At 29.8% G+C, this 23401-nt stretch overlaps 2 protein-coding genes across 23 annotated transcripts in view; both read left to right on the forward strand.

Moving 5' to 3' along the window:
- The window catches only part of LOC107453525 (potassium voltage-gated channel subfamily KQT member 1), a 432066-nt gene extending 419738 nt beyond the window's left edge, over positions 1 to 12328 (forward strand). For all 21 annotated transcript variants that reach the window (XM_071181310.1, XM_071181311.1, XM_071181314.1 and 18 more), the window contains 3 exons: positions 7148 to 7275; positions 9501 to 9597; positions 11435 to 12328. In XM_071181310.1, coding sequence (XP_071037411.1) covers positions 7148 to 7275; positions 9501 to 9597; positions 11435 to 12091 — 882 coding nt within the window. In that variant the 3' untranslated portion in view covers positions 12092 to 12328. The remainder of the gene's footprint in view (positions 1 to 7147; positions 7276 to 9500; positions 9598 to 11434) is intronic.
- A 3468-nt stretch (positions 12329 to 15796) lies between these two features.
- LOC107453526 (nose resistant to fluoxetine protein 6) overlaps positions 15797 to 23401 on the forward strand; it is a gene marked incomplete at its 3' end in the record, with an annotated part of 40290 nt that continues 32685 nt past the window's right edge. The window contains 2 exon segments of one of the 2 annotated variants that reach the window (XM_043043439.2): positions 15797 to 15963; positions 20538 to 21202. In XM_043043439.2, coding sequence (XP_042899373.1) covers positions 20689 to 21202 — 514 coding nt within the window. 2 annotated transcript variants of the gene reach the window in all.

The following is a 23401-nucleotide window of genomic DNA, read 5'->3' on the forward strand; positions in this document are numbered from 1 at the left end:
TTTTCTCCTAATACAATTTTATGGATTAGGGGAAATAGTTTACAATCGGAGACCCCCCTCATTATTGGCAATTTGCAAATAAACAAATATACATGTAAATAAACCAAGAACCAATCACATGAAAGTGAATAAAATTCACGGTAGCCCGAAGGTGACGTCATTAAAAACAAAGAACACGACACGAAGTATATCGTGATAACGAGAAACGGGATTTCAACAAAACGGAACGAAAATTATCTCCAAACCAAAAGGGAACTCCCGTCTCTACACTAAAGCTGAATTGGGTAACATAGATTTTTTATGAGAAGATTCTAAATAATTAATTTTTCTCAAAATTCCACTGTTAAAGATACATATTATTAATAAAATGACAATTAGTTTAAGGACAATATTTTAATGTCTGGCTGCTGTCGTGTCTATTCAAATTTCCGTTTTATATTTAAGATGGCGTGCAAAACAACAATGGATTCTCTACAATGACGTGCAATGACGTCTCGCCAATGTAACTTTTATAACTTTTTTCAATTTTTGTTTGTTTAAATATATAAAAACGAATATATTTTATTTTACTTATTATCTTAATCTAATTTTAATCATTTGGCATTACTATTTATTTAATGCTATATGTATAAATATTTGTGTAATTAGAAAAAATATTTTTGTAAAATACTTCAATATTTTCGTATGGAAGCATTTTTTAAGAATTTATCATTAGACTTGGTACAATTAGTACAATGTCACCATGCTGGTGTGTATATTAACTAAAGCCCTTGATGCGTAGATTTTACGTATACTGGATTTGTATGTAATCTAGGGCTTTAGTCTTAACTATCTTTGTCATAATCATTCTGTTTGTAATAATGAAACAATTACTTTTGGTACGTATATTTAGAGTATAAATTAAACATTATAGAGTATAATATGCATAATTTATACTCTAAATGTACTATATTTGAAACAGAAGTAAAATTATAGAAGAAATTCAGATCCTCTCGTCAAATTTCGGCCCTTGTTATTAATTGGAAAATTAACTGCTCAACATGGTTTTACAGCTAATCACCGTGCTGAATATAATTTAAATGTAAAACTCAAAGTGGTAGAGCGTAAGAGACTATAGAAAGTGAGAATCGTATAATAAAACGAAAATCATTTAAAAGCAAATTTATGAATGTGGGACATCCAGAAAATTGAAACTCAATTGCTCCAGAGCTAAGCGATGAACAGGTTATAAGCCGCAGTACTGTTACAAGTCGTTTATGCAATATTATATTGTATGAATGAATAGCGGTAACAACATTTTAAACAAAATACCAAATGGTCAGACCAACGGTCATACCAGCAGTCATACCAATGGTTCGACAAATGATTGAACTGTACTTTCTAGTATTTGAAAGAAATATATTTTTCCGATGAATTTAAATTCAATTCGATTTATTTGATAGTGATGCTGGATGCATGTTCAATATCCAACTGCAACAAAATAAAATGATGTCAGATAGCAAAACTCTACGATCGAAATGATCTCAATGCTATGGTTCGAGGTATCTCTTTTTATTTGTTTCTTCTCAAATACTCCGACTATCAGGTTAAATTTCATGTATCGAGTTATTTTGCAAAACAGTCTTCTGGCGTATACAGACCAAAGATGCCACAAAATAGGACGCTTCAGTAAGACGACAACCCGAAATACAACTCAAAGCTTGTGAAGAAATGGTTTACGCGTAACAATATTGTTACAGTTATATTATAATATTGTAATAATACAGTTACCGTGTCAGCTTCCAGACCTCACTGTCACAGGACATCTATTTGTAGAAGCTTCAGCTCTTTTTAAGAAAACCTATTCGTAGCTTTACAACGGGAATAAGATCAAATTCCATTCATGAGTATTAATAGCCATCATGAATCTATGCCGCTTCGTTGTACTGCTTTGATTGCAGCAAAAAACATGACTACAAAAGTATTAATTATCAGTTTTACATTATATTAGAATGTGATCTTTTTTTAAGTTTTTATAAAAGTTTTCAACTCTTTAATTTTTTTAAAAAATAATTAAAAAACATTCCGCCGAATGCTTTTAATTTTGAGAATATTTAACTTTATTTTAAAATATAAAAAAGTTTAGAATGCGAATATTAAGAGTGTTTACAAATATTTATCTATGGATAATGATAAATAAATAACTGTGTGAATTTGTTTTAATTTTATTACAATAATAAATAAAAATTATTTGTCTTTTCATCATTTAAACAGCCAAAATGCAGCTGAAAAAAGTTGTAAAAAATATAGTGACTCGAAATGTTTGCACGCTACTCAATATAATTCATTTCATCATTTTATTTTATATAAAAATGCATAATAATTTAATATACACTTAGATAACATTGAGTTTTTTTTTAGTCTAATTCTAATTACCGGTTATTATTTGTCATTTGAAAATAAGTGACACTTACTGTTTGTTGCTTAACATTTTCACTAGCGAAAATTGACGTGTTTTTAAGAAATTTAGTTTATATTAATTTTAGAATAATTTTTTTAAGTTATTTGGTAGTTTATTTTTGAATATAAATATCCTTTGTATCAAATGAAAAAGCTCATTTATCATGTTTACTAAAACCGTGCAGAGTTATTGTATCGATGTTATTGATGACGCTACTGATGATTTAATATATTGATTGATTCTTTTAAAAGGTTTTAAAAATGAAACAGTCTGTTCAACGGTGGGTACTACTTAATGTAAATGGTGTGAAATCGCATTTTAATCTTCTTTTGTTATTGCATCATTTTTATAAGTTCCTGCTTTATATAATGTCAATTCACATTCGCTTTGTGAAAAGAGTCTTGTAACATAAGAAAAAATAAATGGTAGAAATTTATTTGCGCAAATATGATTTAAAAAAATTTTTTTTAACTATATATTACAATAATAATTTCCAGAGCGTAAGAAAAAAAGGAGAAAAGGATCATATTTTGTTTAATTCTATTATTTATTGTTGTTACACTTATATATTTATTTTTTGATATTTATTTTTATTGTTATTTTTAAGATCCACCTTGTAGAGATTACAAAAATGATTTAAAACTGGCTAAAAGATACACTTTTAAATTCATTTGCCTTTCTTAAGAAGTTTGCATGTTTTATTATGGGAGGATAAGCAATTTTTATTCTTACATTGTTAGGAAATTCATCTAAGGCGAAATTTATGTGGCCATAAACAATATCAAATAGAATATCATTCTTAGCTACCTTTTGTACTTAATCCAATCGCCAACTCTGAAAAACTATCCTGAACACGCGTTTTTTAATTAGAATAATTCCTGATATCGTATTTGCTTATGATAAAATTTAAAAAAATAAAGAAGCTTTAATCCGTTAGCTAGGTACCAGAGGCAGCTATAAGAAATTTATTGATATGTATCAAGCATATAAATAGGTACAAATCAAAAATTATACCTTTTCATAATTGGATACTAGCAGGCGTCGTCATACGATAATCAGTTAATCAAGCTAGACACACACTCGTGACGTCACTTGCAAGTATCCATTTACATCTTCTCCGAAAATTAATTCAGTGTGGTAATGATCCCTATCCTTAAAGCTGCAACGTTAATTCGCCATGCACAACCACGTGATTAGACTCACCCATGTGGTTAGTTGTAGCTCTCAATTAAAACCATTATTAACTTCTAACTAAATATTCTCATTTTTTAATCTCATTGGAATCAGCTAGGTTACTCAGTTTTCAGTTAAATGCATACTTAGGTTGTAAGCTTATTCACGTTAAACGTATTCATGCATGAGTCGTAATTTAATAAGAATATTCATACTACATACGTTAAGATTACTTACATTATAAGATTATAAGGAAAAATATTAAATATTTGAAGGGAAAACAATATTTTATTTTTTACTATTTACTATAATCCATAAGAGTTTTTTTTTTCTCTAACCCTTTTCTCCTAATACAATTTTCGTAGATGTACATTTCATGAGGCAAAGAAAATTTATAAAAGATTTGTGCATTTGTCCTAATTTATCTCGTAGCATTACTTGGTGATTTGAATGATGGATTAGAAGTCATTTACTTTGAAAGCAATCTATTACTGTCGACAATGAGTTCTATTTGTCTTTTAGGAATCTTTCTTTTTTCTCAGACAGATCCTATTAAGGTCACAGATTAGTCTTTTGGCCAAGTAAAAGAAATTATTTTTTCTTATTTGGAAAAATATTTGATTGTTTCTAAGTACATATATAGAAAGATATGATTTTTGAATTACTTTTATTTAAAATTTTTATTAATCTAATAATAAGTTTTATTAATCTAATGTTATCAAAATAACATTCAATGTTAATATATTTTGCAATATTAACTAGATAAATCAGATATATACGTTTAAGATATTTCATATTGATCCTAATTGAGTGGATGAATATTAATGGCACAAGAGCTATGCTGTATCCCGTTTAAGATAAAAAAAATCAAATTTCATTTACGCAAAAAGATAACTCAAATGGTGCTAGATATTATGTCTGACGCAGAAAAAGTGTAAAAAGTGATTAAACAAACAAAATGGAAGAACAATCATCATAACACTTCGAAAATGTTGGTAAAAAAAAATTCTCCTTGGGGAATTAAGTTTCAAAATATGACTCAATTCCACGGCTCCCCTTACCGATTTCTTCGAGAAAAAAACTGCAAAAACTCATCCAATTTGTTTATTCCATTATTAAAGATAAAAAAAACTAAAAAAAGATATAATACGGTTTTAAAAAATTTACTTCATCGTTTGTCCAATCTGGCACCATTTCATACAAATAGTCCGAACCCTTCTAAATGTAAAACAGTTTAAAAACGTTCTATACTTTTTAATAACCACCATTCTTTAAGCAAGATAAAACTTAAGTATGTTTCCTGACACCCTTATGCAACTAAAACGCACTTCTTCGATTCGATTTCTTCGAGCCCGCTTGATCGCTATTCGATAGTGACTGGTTTCCTAATCCAATTGGAACATTAGGCCAATATCAAAGTAAAAAAGTTGCCGGTCGAAGAAACTTCTCGTTTTTTGCAGATCACGTGCGATATATTTCACCTTCACCAATAAAAAAATTCGTACGAGTTTTCTCAACTATGGGTTGGAGGATAATTTTTAACTATTGACTTTCGAATAACGTTTGCTCTTAAAGTTTCGTTCTTATTCTGGATATCTGTCTCAGTAATCATCCGAAACATCACTTAAACTTTAAAAACGGCATTTTTTTAAAAAAGTGATTTTTAAAACAATTGAATAGTTAGTTTAGTTTAGAAAAATAATTTTAAGCGATTTCGAATACCATGATAAAGAGCTTTCAATTTTTATGTTCCCCTCTTTAAAAGTTTCAAGTTCTTTTGATTATAAATTTTTAATTTTTGAAGTATGGTAAAAAAAATACTTTTTTACATTCCTTATAGATAATAGTTTGTAATTTCCAATCTTTTTATAATTTCAAATATCTGTATCAAGAAATGTAATGAAATAATATAATTACAATAACCTTCCAAAAAATGATAAGCAATCCGATATTGGCACTTTATTTTTAGTAATAAATAGCATGAATTAAAAGTGACTACTGTTGAAGATCAAACAATTGTTTTAGATTTCTATCTCAAAAGTACTTTATAAATGCTAATAAGTAATTCGAAGTATTTGCTTCGAATAGTTTAAAAAATAGTATACCATTGCTCAATGAGTGTATTATTAATATAAAATTGTAACGGAGTTCTTGTATCATATTCATATAATAACATGTAACATAATCATATACAGTAACGTATTCATATATTTGCAAGTTTCTATCTTCCTATACCCCTTCGAACTTAGCTTTCGATATCTAGCTATAGTGTTTTCACGTGACAAAAAACGTTCGAAATGTTTTAGTTGAATCAGGAAATGTGCAGTTTTTTGAGTGAATCGAGAGGAAAGCACTAGTTTGATCAAATTTTGTTTTAGTTGCATAAGACTGTGAGAAAATGCAACCTACAAACGCAGTTGCTGAATTTGAAATTCGCACTGCAAAAGGCAGTTGCAATTCTGCCACTCAATACGAAAGCTCTCAAACAAAACTTGGCAAACTGCCAATCAAATAAATAAATAAAAAACTTTTTTTTGCCAAGTAAAACGAAAATATTGGCCATTTTTGCTTAGTCTTAGTATTCTCGGCATCATAATTAATTACAATTTATAAAACCTGAAATATAATTTGGGATCGATCACCAGATAATCCGATAGAATGTTAGAGGTTTAAGTTAAAAGACTTTAATTTTTAACATTCAAAACATCATGAATTTAACATTTCAAAAAGGTCATACAAGTTCGTAGTGGAATTTACAAATTTATTATATTTGTGTTGTTGCATTTTGCTAATATTAACAATCATATAAACTGAAATAGTTATTAAATACAATAAAATATTTGTAACAAGATTAAACATCTCGGAGGAGTGCAATTTTGTTAATCAAATCAAACTATAAAAAAAGAAACAGATACGTCGTGAGAAGGAGACATGTTTTAGTCTTTTTTCTGGACATAAAAAATATATCTTTGCTTGGAGCATCTTTAACACTGTATTTTCTTTTAATTTAAAAACTTAGAGCCACATTTTTTCTGAAAGTGGTATTTTTACAACCCACTGTTTTTTTAGTATTGTTTTCCTGGGAGTACAACTAACTAGTAACAAATCTAGTTGACTAGGTTTCCTGGGAGTACAACTAAAGGTAACAAATAACTAGAAAATCCAGTCGACAACAAAAGAATACCATGAAGAATTGTATCTATATGGACGTACATGACGTTTATCACCAAAAGTGCTCTCTTAATCAATTTTAAAATATGTTTTGTAGTTCTATTGTTCAAAAAATTTTACCTTTATAGTTGATCTTACTAAGATTGTATGGAACTCCATGTAGTTCCCCTTGAAATATTAGTGTTATTGTAAATTTCAGATATAAAATAAATAAAAATATACTATTCTAATCTTCAAAGCTCTTTGTACTCTTTTGAGAAACTTTTTTGAGAAAGGATGATAAAATCATTTTTTACAGCATGTAGTTGATATTTATCATAAAGAAACACTTCTTCACTAAATAGATTTCTTATTGTTTCACAGATAAAATATTTCGTTGCCAGACGCAAGTTCAAAGAAGCCCTAAAGCCTTATGATGTCAAAGATGTGATAGAACAGTACTCAGCTGGTCACGTGGACCTCCTGAGTCGAGTTAAAAACCTACAATGCAGGCAAGATAATCCCATTTTTTTAATATATTGTATTTAATTAGTAATTAAGTATTTTTGCAAGTATTTATAAGCCATAACCTTACAGTCAAGCTCGAAAATAATTAGGAAAAAGCTGAAGAGTGTTTTAAATGCTTTGGTTAAAGTTGGATTTGGATATCTAATGTTTTCACTCCTCCATCTAATGTTTTCACAGATTTGGATATCTAATGTTTCCTCCAAAATAATTTTTGGACATACATATTGATTCTAAACCAAATCACTTAAAAATATTTTCAGATTTTTTTTGAAAAATATTACTGTATTAAGTTTTCTCATTTGTCACAAGATTAAACTTAAAATTGCAAAGTACTTTTGAACACTGCTGTTAAATGAAATTAATTTCAGTACAAAAAAAGACTACTCCTTTATTCTCATGATAGTTTTTCTCTTGTTCCATCTGATAATTGTCCACTGTCTCTTGTCCCATTCTGAATGTCCAATGTTCTTTTCCCTTATCCCGTAATAATTACTTGGCATGCTATCCTCTTTTGTCTCATAATAGTTATTCTATGTCCATTCATTCTATCTCGCGATAACTATCCAATTTGCATCTATCTCTTGCATCGAAATATTTATCCGATGTATTTATCTCTTTGGTCTCAAAATAATTATACCTAGTGCTTCTCTCTCTTCCTTCTTAATAATTAACAAATATGCTGTTATCTTTTGTCCCACAATGATTGTCTTGCGCGGTTTTTTATCATAGTAATTATTATATGTACCATTACCTCTTCCTCATATATATTAACCAATTTGATTCTATTTCGTTCGCCAAACGCCAACCCGAAGTACTTTTTCTCTTTGATCACATGATAATTATCCAATGTGCTTCTCTCTCATCTCTCGTAGCAATCAACAATTGTAGCAAATATTCTTTTATCTCTTGTCTCATCAAAAATGTACAATGTACTTTTATCTCTAGCCCCATATTAATTATCTGATACTTGTAATCTAACAGTGACATTTGCATACACACTTATTCGATAAACATGTAGTTTAAATAATTCAGAGCCAATGTAAATTACCTTTGCGTTTCCACTTGTTCCCATGCACAGCACGAGCCATGTATGACGCAAATGGCTACGACTCATGTTACCTTTGCACGATACTTTATGCTCTAACAGATGCTTATTTCCTGCAGCATTCGTACGATAACAACTTTTTTATAATCCCAAAAAGATGATTTTCTAAAACATTATGGTTTACTGCTAGCCACTAACTGCTTAAAAACTTTTTGTACTCCCCTGTGGTTCCTTTGGTACTTTACCACTTGAGTTCTCCAGGAACTTTTACAACACATTTTTTAACCAAATTATTCCTTACAAAATATACTCTCCACTCACTATGTAAAAATAATTTGTACTGTGATTTGCTTAATGGATTTTTGCTTGCTCGATATTATTCATCGATACTTTTTACAATAATAATTTCAACCCTTGTAGAATTTACTTTCTATTCACCACACAAAAATAATTTTGAAAATTACTTGCTTAACTAATTTTAATAGAGCGCCATCAATATGATGTTTTTAAAAATAACTTTTCATTGTGTTTTTAAGAAATTTACTGTTTTCCATCAATTTATCACGCAATTTATTTTCAGCCTAATAATCTATCAAATAATCAATCTGCACGCACAGCCAATTTTGATAAATATCTATAAATAACTGAACTAAAATACATTAACAAATAATGTAGTAAAAAAAAACACTATGTGCTATTAATTTATGCAAATTGTCTTACGCCATTTTTGCTTGCCCCTTTATAATTTATTTAAGCAGAATAACTTCCTGGAAATAAGTCACATAATCAGTGATTAATGATACAAATTGAAATTTTTCGTCGTATTGAGCATTGACAAGAGAAAAAGTGCAAACTTACTTCCAAATAACAAAAAGCTCGTTTTTCAAAAGTCATACAGAAAGAATAAAAGAGTAAAATTTTAAAAAAAAAGCTGAAAATTTGATTTATTAAATTCTCTAGGTTGGATAAATCAACTAAAATACCTTTATAATTATTGTTTTTACTTCTAACACAACTAAATTTTCACAAATCTTTGGAATTTTAATTAATGTTGGTTTTGTTGGAACAATGCTTTTAAGAAATTCTCAGCTATCTAAAGTTTATATCTTTGCATTGCAATTTTGATATATTTTAGCAGTTTCATAATATTTGGATTTTTTTTAGGTTAGATACAATATTAGGTAAAGCTGGGTCCAAATCTGTAGACGTATACGAGTCCAAAATTAGCTTAGCATCGAGAATAGTAAAAGTAGAAAGAAGTGTAAGTATAAATTCAATAGTTTTTCCATTAAAAAATTATTAAGTTCTATATTCGAAAAGAAAACTCAGTTTTATCTTTGATATTGAGCGTCAAACGTACTTGTGATATAAAACATCTGTAATGAGTGATTTTCTAAATTTTGTTTGCATGTTCTTTTGTTGACTACAAACTATGTAATGTACGATTTTGTAGTATGCAGAAGCTGATTTCGATGAAGTTTTAGATCTAATATTTAATTTGTTGTACCAGAATTCTAGATTTGTAGATTGAGGCAGATTTTATTTAAAACATTCTTTAAAAATAATATACCGTGTCTTCCAATGAGTTATAATAGACTGCTGTCGACGCCGTAAAGTATATTTATAACATCAACTGCGCATAAAATTGAATTTGTTGATTATCTAATAAATCTTACTCGCATTTATTTTGAACAAACCACAAATACCTTTAACAACATTTCCCATGATACACTATCTGAATAGACTGTCTTCGTAAGGAGTGAAACAAAAAGTAAGTCAATAAATCATTAAAATGAATTGGTTTTAATCACACAACGCAACAGGACCAAAACTGAAAGGAATGTGCAATGACAGTTAAAGGAGCTAAAATAATTACAATGCCTTTTATTATTAGTTGTTGCCTTTCCCGGAGACTATTTTTTATTAGATTACTCAAGATACATTTTTAAAAGTTCAGCTCATTAAACAACTCCTTAAATTAAAGGTTAACTATACGCAGTATCATTCGGTAGCAAAAATGATGCTATGGGCTCGCTACCTACTCCAGATTGTCAAAATATACTACAATCAAGTAATTTTCTCCATTAATTTTGCTCTTTCGTACACAACTTTTTTCAATTAGCATTAATTTTCGATTATTTATGTTTATATAAATTTGAAAAGCGTAACTATAAAGAAATTAATCGAAATAAATTTTCAATTAATTTCCTTAGTCAATTCAATTAATTCATTAACGGTAGTTGCTTGAGTCTACGCTCCCAGATATTAGGGCTCAAATATAAGTAACTGTTAACGAATTTGAGTATCAAATTCTTCATGAAATGCTGTTTTGTAAGCTATCAAACGTCATTGATGTCCTCTTTCAATTATTTGACTATTGGACTGAATAAAACTTCGAAATTTTTGAATGATTTTTTAGATCAAATTAAAACTTCCTCTTAAACCCGTTGCCAAAGTACCTGGTTCCTAGCACAAACGGTTAAAAGATACGCACAAACAGATGCATAAACTCTTCATTTTATTATTATAAGTGTTCCGCAAGCTTTCTATACCTCTCTTTTCCACCTACATTGGTATGGGATAATCATTTCAAACCCTTTTTGAGTGTAATACTCTGAAGTATAGTTATGCACAGTATGTTTTATTGCCATCCAATGAACAATTCCCTTTTTATATACAGTGTAACGCCAATTGTTTCATTTTTATAGGCAACACTGATAATGATCATGTTCTCTACGTTTTGAATTCTGTTAATCTTTGTATATACAGTACAGCAATATCAAAAAATTGTGGAGAACTCAAAACAAGTATTGATCATTGAAACGAGTAATTTTCTGACTGATATAAAAATACAAGCGTTGGAAATGAAATCAGCCTATTACTCAATTTATGCTGAATTGAACCATACACTGTATTCTTAGCACACACTGTAATAATGCTCAACACAGACAATAATAGACTCTATCTAAATCACTTATTAATAATGCAACGAGTTCAAAAATCAACAAGAGGTCCGTCCTTGAAATTCTGATTAACGTTTTTTTTACAATATTTATGTCTTAAATAAAAATGTAATAATTTTTTTTCTTGCATTTTAGATAGAAGACATCGAAAGCAAAGTGGACCAACTTATCGAAATGTATGTGGAGGATCGACATCGTATGTCCAAAATCATCTCAACATTCACTTCTTCATCGTCCTCTCCTCCTCCACCTCCAACCTCTTCCATGCCTCCTCCCGACTCACCACTGCAAGTGACCACGAAGCACCATCACCATCCCATGCAACAAAAAAGCCCCAAGTCCATACTAGTGGACAACAAACAATACAGTGAACCTTCAACCCCTGTTGCCAAGAGCTTCGAGCAACAGCAACAGCAGCGCACCATCCACCGAGGAAACTCGGACCTCAGCCAGAGGTGTTTCAAAAAGAAAAGAGTAACCGTCCGGCACTCACTAGAAGGTGGTGGTGTATCACCATCGCCACTTCTTTCGGCTCCTCGTATCGAGATAGAGCCGGACACACGAAGAATCTCTTGTTCTGCAGATTCCGTTGATCCGGCATCTTCAGAGACAGCCAGTACCATGGGAACTGAGCTGGACAGTAGTCTTGAAACCAGTGAGATGGACTCGTGTCCGGAGGAGGTTGCCACCGTACGGCAACCGGATTCGGACACAGAAGTGAGCACGGTGACTGTGGTTATGAAGGAGACTGCGTCTTTGTTGAGGCCATCTCTGCATAACCTTCGGGCGTGATTGCAGAAGCACATTTACAAACACACTCCATCCCAAGGACAAATAAATATCACCGCACTCTCACACATATTGCAAAATGAAATAAGAACATTTGCTATTTTTCTCCTCCCTTCATTTCTCTTATCTCGCCTCATCTGGGGCTATATAACATGTATAACTATAAATATAAATAATTATTGTATATAAAGGTGCAATGTCATGTGATAGTCCTCAATTAAATACTCATCTGCTCCAGTCTGTCTGCCTTTTTTTAAATTCTTTTCTATTTCAATTCATGTTCCATCTGCAGACTGCAGTGAAGGAGTGACTTTGATTGAAACTATATACTATCTCGGGTACTAATAGGTTACTCATAGGTTGCAGTTTCTGTCACAGAAATATTTAGGACAATAATATGTTGGAGACATAAGTAATGTAACATAACAAATCAATTCCACAGATTACAAACAAGCTTTTTAATTTTTTATATACCTAGACAACATCACCACTTATGATTCTTGATGATTATTTTCCCTTTGCTACCATTGCGTTTAAGTAACAGGGCATGCTGAGAGTCGCATATGGCTCCCAGCTGTATATATAAGCAGATACTTGATATATATGAGACCCATATTTATAAACAGAAAGTAAATATGTATGAGACACATGTGCATACAGCAAAGCATACATATGTTCTTTTTCTTTTCATGTGACATTCAACTAGCTATGTTGATTTGGAGCTCAGTGTCCGTACAACTCTTGTCGTTTAGCGATTTTTATGTCGCTGTCCCAGGTATTAGAATCGTACCCATTAAGAAAAGGGAAAACACACACATATATATATAGCAGTTNCATATATATATACATATATATATATATATATATATATATATAGGTTTTTAAGTGCATTTATCTACCGACAGTCAAAGAGTAACCATTACATCAACTTAAAATGTCCTCTCTTTCGGGGAGGTAATTTATTTAATGTTAATGCCAAAATCAAAAAATTAATATCAATTTCTTATGAACCCAGAAAATTTAGCCTTACACAGTAAAAAATATCCGATCAAATTAAGGTATAAAAGTACCGGCACTCAGGATGCCGGTACTTTTAACCTTGAAATATTATATCGTAATTTTTAATGTAATGCTTATTTAATTTCTGGGATTTTACGGTAATTATTCCTGTGGAAATTACAGTGTATCATATTTTTTATACTGTAGCATGTTCCGGTAAAGATAGATTTTACAGTAATTTGATCCAAAATCTTTTACAGTATAGAGTAATATTTCAAAAATTAAATAAATAAAAAATAATCACAGACGCTTTTCCTTTTCACAAAATTGTGCACATTTTCAATTGACATTTCGAACCGCTGACTTAAAGTGGAAAAATTTTAGTCTAACAGTCAATGTAACTAGAACTCAAAATAATTATAAAACAAAACCATGTTATACGCCAAACAAAATTCGAAAAACAGCCTTTAATATGTACTATTTTCCCATCAATTGTTATTTTTCATTAATTCTGCCACAGATAAATTTTTATTGATTAAATATTACAATTAATTTTACCATAATGAGTTATGGACATAAGTTTACACTTCTATTGAATGAAAAATGTTGGATTACATTATTTCCTACAGTATATAGTGAATGCTTAAATCACGATTTATGTATTCATACTGTTGCAATTTCTAGTTTTTTTTTTTTTTTNTTTTTTTTTTTTTTTTTTTTTTTTTTTTTTTTTTTTTTTTTTTTTGAAACAGTTGTTAATGTTAAAAAATTATTTGAAAGGAGGAAGATAGTAAGGGATTATTTTTTCCTACTCGCTTTGGAAAAAGTTTTTAGCACATTCCAAAACTTATTTTCGTCAGGGGAGTGCAATTATTTACCTCCCAATTGATACTGATTAAATTTATGGATATCAGTGTAACATATTTTTTTTACATATCTAAGGAGGTTCCTTCACTTGTCAGCCCCCGTATTTGCTTCGCATTCATCATTATTTATTTATTTTTAAACGTTATATATTTCCCACAAAAACACTAAACATTTTTGTCTAAAACTTTGAAATTATAGTTGGTCTATGTAAGAATATGTTAATCATAACGAAATAGACGACAACCTAAATTCGAAAAATAATCATCTGTACTTGAAAAATAGCCATTTTCGTTATAATTTAATAATTATTTTTATTATAATTGAAAAATTATAATTTGTAAAAACTGTTTTTATCGCTACTTATTATGTTTTTTTTTTAATTTCTCTAAGAATGCTGATTTATATTTAGCATCATATAACCTCTCTCTCTCGCTTCTTTTCATTGACATGTACTCTAGTACAAGCTTATAAAGAAAGAGATAAAGATCTCGCAAGAAAAAAAAAAACATTTCAAGAATAATGGATAAATAGTCAATATATAAAGTAATAAAAAGTGTGAAAAAGGATTTAAATATGCAATAACGTTAACGTTTTTGCGTAGCTTTTTATTTAATTTAGCTTAATTTTATATTAATTTTGTATTTGCTAATAATTATCGACTAGACTTAACAATATTTTTAAGACAACATATTTGCTAACGAAAGGAGTTAACTATGTTAAGACAACTATTTCTGGGCCTATTTGATAGTAATTTTTGACGATAATTATTATAATACATAAACTACATAAAATTTAGATACAATAGTTAAAAAAAAAAAAATTCCAATTGCACATTTATTGGACAGTAGTTACAGCACAATAAAAAAAGTGAAATGCAATGATGCAAGATGGTAAACTTAATGATGCAAGATGGTAAACTTAATGCAATATCACTCGGCTAGAGAAGACTTGCGCAAAGCAGAACAGTGCGTAATATGGGAGGCATCCATTTCCTCCCCAAGATTACAAAGTGTGCAGATGAGAGAATGAGCAATGTTAATTCTGCAGAGGTGTTCAAGAAGACAGTCGTGTCCAGTGGCCATGCGGAATTCTGCCTCAGCTCAACGCCTTGGTCCAATATAGGATTTTGGGACTAAACATTAGTTAAATAAAATTACCAATTCAAGAAACACAATTAGCTGTGCTAGAATACTGTATAATGTTTTCTACAAGGAAACAAAATTCTAGAAAAATTACCAGATTCTATAATAATAACCTTTCTAGTAAAATAAATCATTATTATGTTTAATAAAATTAAAATATACGATATTTAAATCAATTATATGGTGCATTTTTTCGTTCATATGGTAACAATTTATTGGAAATTTTGATTTTTAAAATTATAGTTCTTATGACTACGCATATGTTAAAAATACAAAAAGTAAATTTAATTTTTATGCTATGCTCTAAGGTGTCGTGAGGAAATTGACAAATTTCATCACACATTAGTCAATCATATTTTATTGTAAATTTTTTCAAAACCAAAGCTCTACGGTAAATGTTACCCAGTTTTTTGGTGCTCCCATAGGGCCAGAAACACTTCAAATTTTACCATATTCTCAGACTTTCGACCATACAGTTTTTGTAGGCATTATTTTCAAGACAAATTTTTTTCCACAGTAGGATAGTTTGCTAAGAGTCATCAACACTATGAAAGTACGTGTTGTTGTTTCGAATATAAAAGGATTGTGAACGTATATATAAATAGTTACAGTATTTTATGTCTCAAGGCGGTAAGAATTGAGAAATTACGCAATGAAGGAAAAGAAGAAATAAAAATTCACTATTCATCGATAATATCACCTTCTGGACCTCTTCTACATGAAAGAGAATGGAATAAACATTTGTAGTTCTTTGGTAGATCCTTATCATTTATATGAGCAGCTGCCTATCTTTGTAGCACATGAAGTGTAAGTTATTTTCTGTTAAGGATTGAATTCTTTACATCTGGATTGGAAAACTATGAACAAGTAAGATAATATTAGGTATTTTTTAAATAATTTTCACAAACTCTCGTTGAACAATTTTTTAATGAATTTGCGTTTCATCAAAACTATCTTTTTCATTCCTTTAGAAAGTTGTGCTTTCAACTAGCTTTAAAATTTTTAAATATTCTCAGATTTGCTTCTCTATCTGTAACAACAAATGTTTAAGTTTCAATCACTTTCTTAAAAATTAAATATGCAGGGTGTTTTGTTATGAAACCTTTTAATATATATATATGTATATGGCCAGAAATTTCAGAACTAGCCAACGATCTCTTCCAATATTATTCAATAAATGCTTATTATTTCTAAATAAATCATCTAATAAAAATTTTGGGCTTAAAATTCGATTTTTTTATTAATTATAAATTTTGAATTATTTATTATAATATATTATTACTTTGCGCAAATCTAGTTTTCGGGCAAATGCGGTTTAGTATGAACGCACCTTAGAAATACATCTCACTGTCCTCTATTTACTCTTCAATTTCATATTTCGAAGAATGACAACTTAGTTAAAAATTATTTCGAAATCATTTTTGTACGATATTTGTAAGAACATGTAAGTATATGTTCTATTATATTCCTAATTGTGTTTTATTTTGCATTTTTCTAGAATTTTTGTGATTCTTGCTTGATAAAACTTTTATTTTCCGTTCGGTTACTTTGGTTTTCTTTTGGTACTCCTCACACTATTGTATTAATAATATTTTGTTTTGGCTGTATTAATACAGTATTAGAAAGCACCATTTTTCCAGGTAAAATCGTATGAGCTGATTACAGAATTGTATCTTTTCGTAATTATTTTTTCCAATTTTATTTTTATTTATTATTATTAATTATTATTTTTTAAAAATTTTGCTCAATTTTTAATCAAGTCAACGTTTTTTTTTACCCAATTCCGCGTTTTTGCATTAACTATTGCTAACCGGTGTTTAGTTTTTCTTCAATAATAGGAAGTATTTATGCCCCACTTCAAAATTAAAAATCTGAATCAAGTTTCGAATAATAAGGAAATTACCAATTTAAACATCTCCATTTTGTTTTAATTCATTACTCTCTTTACCCTAAGTGATGCATAAAATGAAAGAAAAATATATCAAGCTTTAAATTATAAATGTTCAATGTAAGACCCTTTTGTTACACAACAAATGTCTAATCTTTAAATATACACATATGTTGTTACATGTAGTCAATTGTTAGCAATACTGCACAAATGCATATTTAAAGTTCTTGTGTTGCATGGTTAAAAAACTGGAAGTGTGGGTGATAGTGCTTTAACCGTAATCATATGGCCTCCAAGAACCCCAGCTCTTAACGCCATGTGATTTCTTCTTATGTGCTTACGTCAAAAACACTGTTTATGAACCACCAAATAATACAAAATAGCTAAAAGAACGTATTTGGGCAAAATTAAGAATGAATGCCGGTATTATCTTACAAAATATGAAAAAAACTTATTAACAGATTAGTTTTTTATCGTTTTCTATCGTGTAACGAAAGGGTAACACACAAATATTTTTAACTGAAAATAAATATTTGGCAAATTTTTCTTCATTTTCGTGCATTGTATCATGTGTAATAGACTCGAAAATATAAATATTTGAAATTCGGTCATTTATTTGCGTTAACCCTTTGTAATAATAATATAATTATACATTTTCAGTTTAGACAACAATCAAATCAATTATTTAACTCTGAGATAAATTTTTATTACTTAAGATTAATTTCATTTATTTTTTATATATGTTACCGGTAAAGTATGAAACGCCGGCATTGTACAGAATGCCTAGGCATTGTATAGAATACTGGATGTTTTTAGGCAAAGTATGAAATGTGAGAAGTATTACATACTTTCCCTAGGCATTATATAAAATACCTAGGCATTCTATAGAATGCCTAATGTTATTTAGGCAAAGCATGAAATAAACGTCCTGATGAGGTTATTATGTAAACGTGTTACTGTGAATGGCCGAAATCGGTGGTTGTTGACTTTCACAATCACATAGTCGCTTTGGTGAATGCCGGAAATATTTATTACATCTGATTTGATATTAATTTATTCGTGGATATAATTACATTTATTCGATATTTTAATACTTACTGACGATATATTAGAAGAAACATCAGTGTTTGGAATATCGTTCAAATTTATACCGGGCAATGGCACTTGACCTTAAAAAAACATCAGTGTAGGGTATACCGGGCAAATGTATACCGGGCAATGTCACTTGACCGGGCAATGTCACTTAAGGAAAGACATCAGTGAAGGATATACCGGGCATATGTATACCGGGCAATGGTACTTAACTAGACCTATTATGACTAGACCTTTTTAAAATGTCCGAAATATATACTAGGTCTAGTGCCACTGCCCGGTATAAATTTGCCCGGTATATCCTATACTGATGTTTTTTTAAGGTCAAGTGTCATTGCCCGGTATACCCAACACTGATATTTTTTTAAGGTCAAGTGCCATTGCCCGGTATTTATTTGCCCAATACTCCAAACACTGATGTTTCTTCTAATCTATCGTCTGTAAGTATTAAAATATCGAATAAATGTAATCTATCGTCAGCAAGTATTAAAATATCGAGTAAATTTAATTATATCCACGAATAAATTAATATCAAATCGGATGACGTTTTGAATTTGTCATTTTTAAATGACATTTTGACGAATTGGAGATGTATTTTACACTTTGCCAGTTTCTCATTTGGCATTCTATAGAATGCCTAGGAAATGTGTGAAATATAAATCATTTCATACTTTGCCGGCTAATTTTAGGCATTCTATACAATGCCGGATTTCATACTTTGCCGGTAATATATGTATATTTAGTTCATCCTAAGTAATCAATCCAACACTGAGATAAATATTTATTACATTCAATACATTTAATAATCGCTTTATACGTAGTTAATAAAATCAAATATCTGAAACTGAATTAAGATAAATTTCATATAATTTTGTTCGTATCTTTTGTTTATTTTATCATAAGTAACTTTATTATTTACTTCTCATCCCTACTAAGTAATCATTCCAATTATAAATAAATAATAATAACTTAAAATAAAATTCATTACTTAAAATAAATTTAATAATTGCTTTATACATAGTTAATCAAATCAAATATCTAAAATTGAATTAAGATAAATTTTATTTATCTTTTATGCCTGTTTCTAAGTAATCATAAGTAATTATTCCAACACTTAGATAAATATCGTTACTTACGATAAATTTAATAATTGCTTTTTACATAGTTAATATCATCGAGTATCTGAAACTGATGTAAGATTAATTTCATTTATTTTTTTCATATTTGCTTACTTCATCCTAATTAAATATTCAACACTGAGATAATTATTTATTTCTTAACAACAAAAATTTGATATTTATTATTGATAAGTTTATACTTTGGAAATTATTAAATTAGATAAATATTCATTTCTTGAAATATCGGATTTTTTTTAATTTGTTCACAATAATTTTCTATTAATTTTCATTTTTGTTTAAATTGATATTCACTGAGCGCTCTTGAGGAAATGACTTTTTACTTTCTTGTTTTGTTCCTGTGTGTTTTGCTTTTTAACATGTCAATTCACCTCTGCCATTTGAAATAAATAAATAAATATTCACTGCTATAAATCTTTATCAGATACACTTACATGTGAAAATGTTATAATTTTTTATAAATATTATTCAATATAACGTTCTTTCGATTTTTTTTAATCTGTAACTAATTGTTACAATTTAAAATAATTTTAATGACAAAGATCTTTTCTAGACATATGATTTTAAATATTTGTTCAATTTTCAAAATGTACAATCAAATTGTAATTTTAGGTCAAAACGAAAAAAAACTTCTCATATTGTTTCCATACGTTGGAAAAGATTAATATCTTTCTTAAAGTTATTTGTCTCGCTGACAATGTATAGCGACAAGAAGCCTTAAATCACGAATAAGGATCAAGTGACCTAAAACCCTATGCTCGCATGTTTGCAAACTATAATCACATGTTTAAATAAGATCCACTATTCCATATTAAATAATGCTATAATGAACCATTTAAATGTTTAATTCATTTAAACCAAACATCTTGCACCAAAATAAATAGTAATGATAATTAAATAGTAATTAACTCGTTTAGCAGTATGAACTTATTGCAGTTTACTTACTAACTAGTTCTCAAACTTACTCACAAACTTACATTATGAGTTACAACTAAAAGTCGTGGAACAAGATAGTGATTAGCCTTACTTTTTTCATAAATGAATTTTTTACATGAAGAACATTATTTTGTTCCTTATTTTTTTTCTTAGTGGAAATATTATAAATTTCAATTATTTTCACAAGAGGACAGCCCAATACAGACAACTTATCTACATGGAAATTGTGAGCTTTTTTCTAATGAAACCATTCTCCTGAAAGATTTGAAAGTTTTCTTTGCAATTATTTTGCCCCAAGCCTTACATTGATAATTTTGTTTAGATTTTTTTTTTTGGTTATAAAATTATTTTTTTCCTTCTTAATGTTTTTTTTCTTTTTTTTAAACTAGATTCATAAGAAACTCACAAGAATGCATTTACTAGAAAAAGCATAAGAGTACATCCAATGAAGATTTCATAAAAGTTAGTAAGGAGTTCGTAAAAGTAGTGAACCAACGCAGATGAAGATACATCAACACATTTATTTAAATTAGAAGAGATATGCTACTCCTCGTGGATCAATGTAGAGGCACCAATAAACACTTAAAAAATATGAAATTAGTCTTTTACTATTCTTTAATATTTTCACTCATTTCTGTGTTAGCAAGGGGTCAAACACAGGGTTCAAGCGAGGAGAAAAGTCTGACTGAGGATTCAAGAGAAGTAACAAGTTTGGCTCAGGATTCAAGAGAAGTCGCAAGTCAGACTGAAGATTCAAGAAAGATCAAAAGTCAGGTTCAGGATTTAAGAGAGCTCCAAGGTCAAGGCATGAATCTGCTATTGGGTCCTAATGTAAAACGTTCCATACAAAACTATGTGGCAGCTAGCATGTTAAACATTATACCAGTCTCTACAATTCTTGAAAATGCTCAAATATTATTTTTTGAAAGTTTAGAAAAAGAAACAAATATGGCTGTTACAAATCACCTGAAACCTAATGTATCTTCAGAATGTTTGGATAGTATGAGAGAGTTCGTGAAGGGACTAAAAGAAATGAGAATCTGGGCAATAGAAAGTAAGTATGATCTTCTTTTAAGAAGATGCTTATTTTCTTAAATAATCAGCACGATTTTCGTGAAGTTGTAATTTTGAAGTAATACTTGAGTTTGAGCAATCTGAAATTTAGAAAAATCGTTTTCCTCCTCTTAAAAAGTGCCTTAATATCTTACATTTACAGACAAATGATGAATGCGAATAATCAGTTTAATGCTAAAAACTGAAAGTATGAAAACGTACGTGAACCTTAATTTCATAGCATATCTCATGCCTATTTCATGGTTTCTTTCTATGTTTTCTCAAGTTTGCTTTTTCATGATTTTATTTTAATAATGAATAGTTTTTCAGTTAAGTCCTTTCAGATATACTTTATATAATCACAACACCCTAAAATCGTGTATTCATAACAAGTACACAACACTCTTGATTAAAACCAATTAAAATTAATTTTAAAGGATCGCATTTCGTGTACATAAATTCAATGTTATCGAAAAGTATTCGGGCACTTTTTCAGAAACGCTGAGGACTCCTGGTGGTTCAAGTTGTTTTTTTCCTTTTTAAAGCGAATGAGATGCTTTTTCACAGTAATATTGGGAGTACAAATTAGTTCGGTCCGTTTTTTGTGATCAAAAATGTATTTATTTCTGAACAAAATGAATGAACAGATTAGTCAAAGTATTGTCCATCACTGGCTACAACTTTTTCCCACCTCTCGGGCAATTTTCGAATTCCATCTCGAAACAATTCGTCCCCTTTTGAGGCGATCCAAGTTAGGAGCCAATTTTCGATTTCTGCGAAAGAAGTGAACTGGTGACCTGCCAAATCATGCTGCATCCTTCGAAACAACGAGTAATCAGAAGGAACAATGTCCAGCGAGTAAGGCGGGTGTAGTGAAATATCATACTTGAGCGTTTCCAAATAATTTTTTACGACTTTTGCGACATCAGGCCGACCGTTATTATGCAAAAGAATAACTTTGTCATGTATTTGTTCGTATTCCGGCCGTTTTTCTCTTAATGCACAGCTCAAACGAATCAATTGTAGCCTATACCGGTCACCCGCAATGGAATCACCAGGTTGTAGCAGCTCATAGTATACAACACCATTCCCTATTCTTCATTCGCCGTTCTTGAGACGTCAAAAGCATTCCCTACATGATTTATCAGTTGGAGCATTGTCAACATAAACATCTACAAGAATTCGATGTGCTTCAGCTGCATGTTTCTTCCAATTAAAGCAGAAACATAAAACATCCCACAAATGCTGCTTAGTTACCTCAAAATTTGTTCAACAAATTGTTCAAAATATTCGTATTCAACAAAGTAAAAAACAAGGTTTTTGTATGAAACTAAAAGTGGTATAAACTGAATGTTATTGACAGATGTTTAACCTCTCTGAAACCACCGAAACCAGCTCTCACTACATTCATAACAACTGAGCCATCTTTTAAAAGCAGACCGAACTAATTTGTACTCCCAATATATACATTTCATCGTGTGAGACTAGCACTGTTTATCTTACACAAATTGTATTTACAGGCTACAAATTGTATTTTCCTGAATTGTATTTTAGAATGTATTTCGTCATGCATAGCAATTTGCAATCACTTGATTGATAACAAGCAGGTAAAATCTTATTTTGATCCCCACTTTCCTAATCTTCAAACAACAGTTACACTAAGGTAAACAACGTTTAGGAGCACAAAAATATTTATAAATGCAGACAGCTGTTTCGGATGCTCAAAGGGCAACCTTCATCAGTGCAACAGTATATTGTTGCACTGATGAAGGTTGCCCTTTGAGCATCCGAAACAGCTGTCTGCATTTATAAATATTTTTGTGCTCCTAAACGTTGTTTACCTTAGTTTGTATTTTAGCACAAAGGTCGCCCATTTGTGTATTTAATAGTTACACTGTTGTCACCCTTACCAAATTGCTGCCTTACCAAATTTCTTTAGAAATTATTAAAATGAATGGACCTTTGCTTTTTATCGCAATTTTGTGTCTACTTAAGTAATCCATTACATTTTCTTATGATGACCTTTTGTTGATATGTGAGTGAGTGATTTAACTATATTTTTTACCATCGTGTTGCTACAGAGTGATGTCACAAATCAAATGAAAATTTGGAGAATGTCTCTATCTTACCATGATTCACCCTATTATGGATGGCGACTAAGAACTACCCTGTATATCGCGGGTTTAGTACTAAAACAGTT

This window comes from Parasteatoda tepidariorum, chromosome 5 (genome assembly GCF_043381705.1).
Source record: "Parasteatoda tepidariorum isolate YZ-2023 chromosome 5, CAS_Ptep_4.0, whole genome shotgun sequence".
NCBI classification, from domain to species: domain Eukaryota; kingdom Metazoa; phylum Arthropoda; class Arachnida; order Araneae; family Theridiidae; genus Parasteatoda; species Parasteatoda tepidariorum.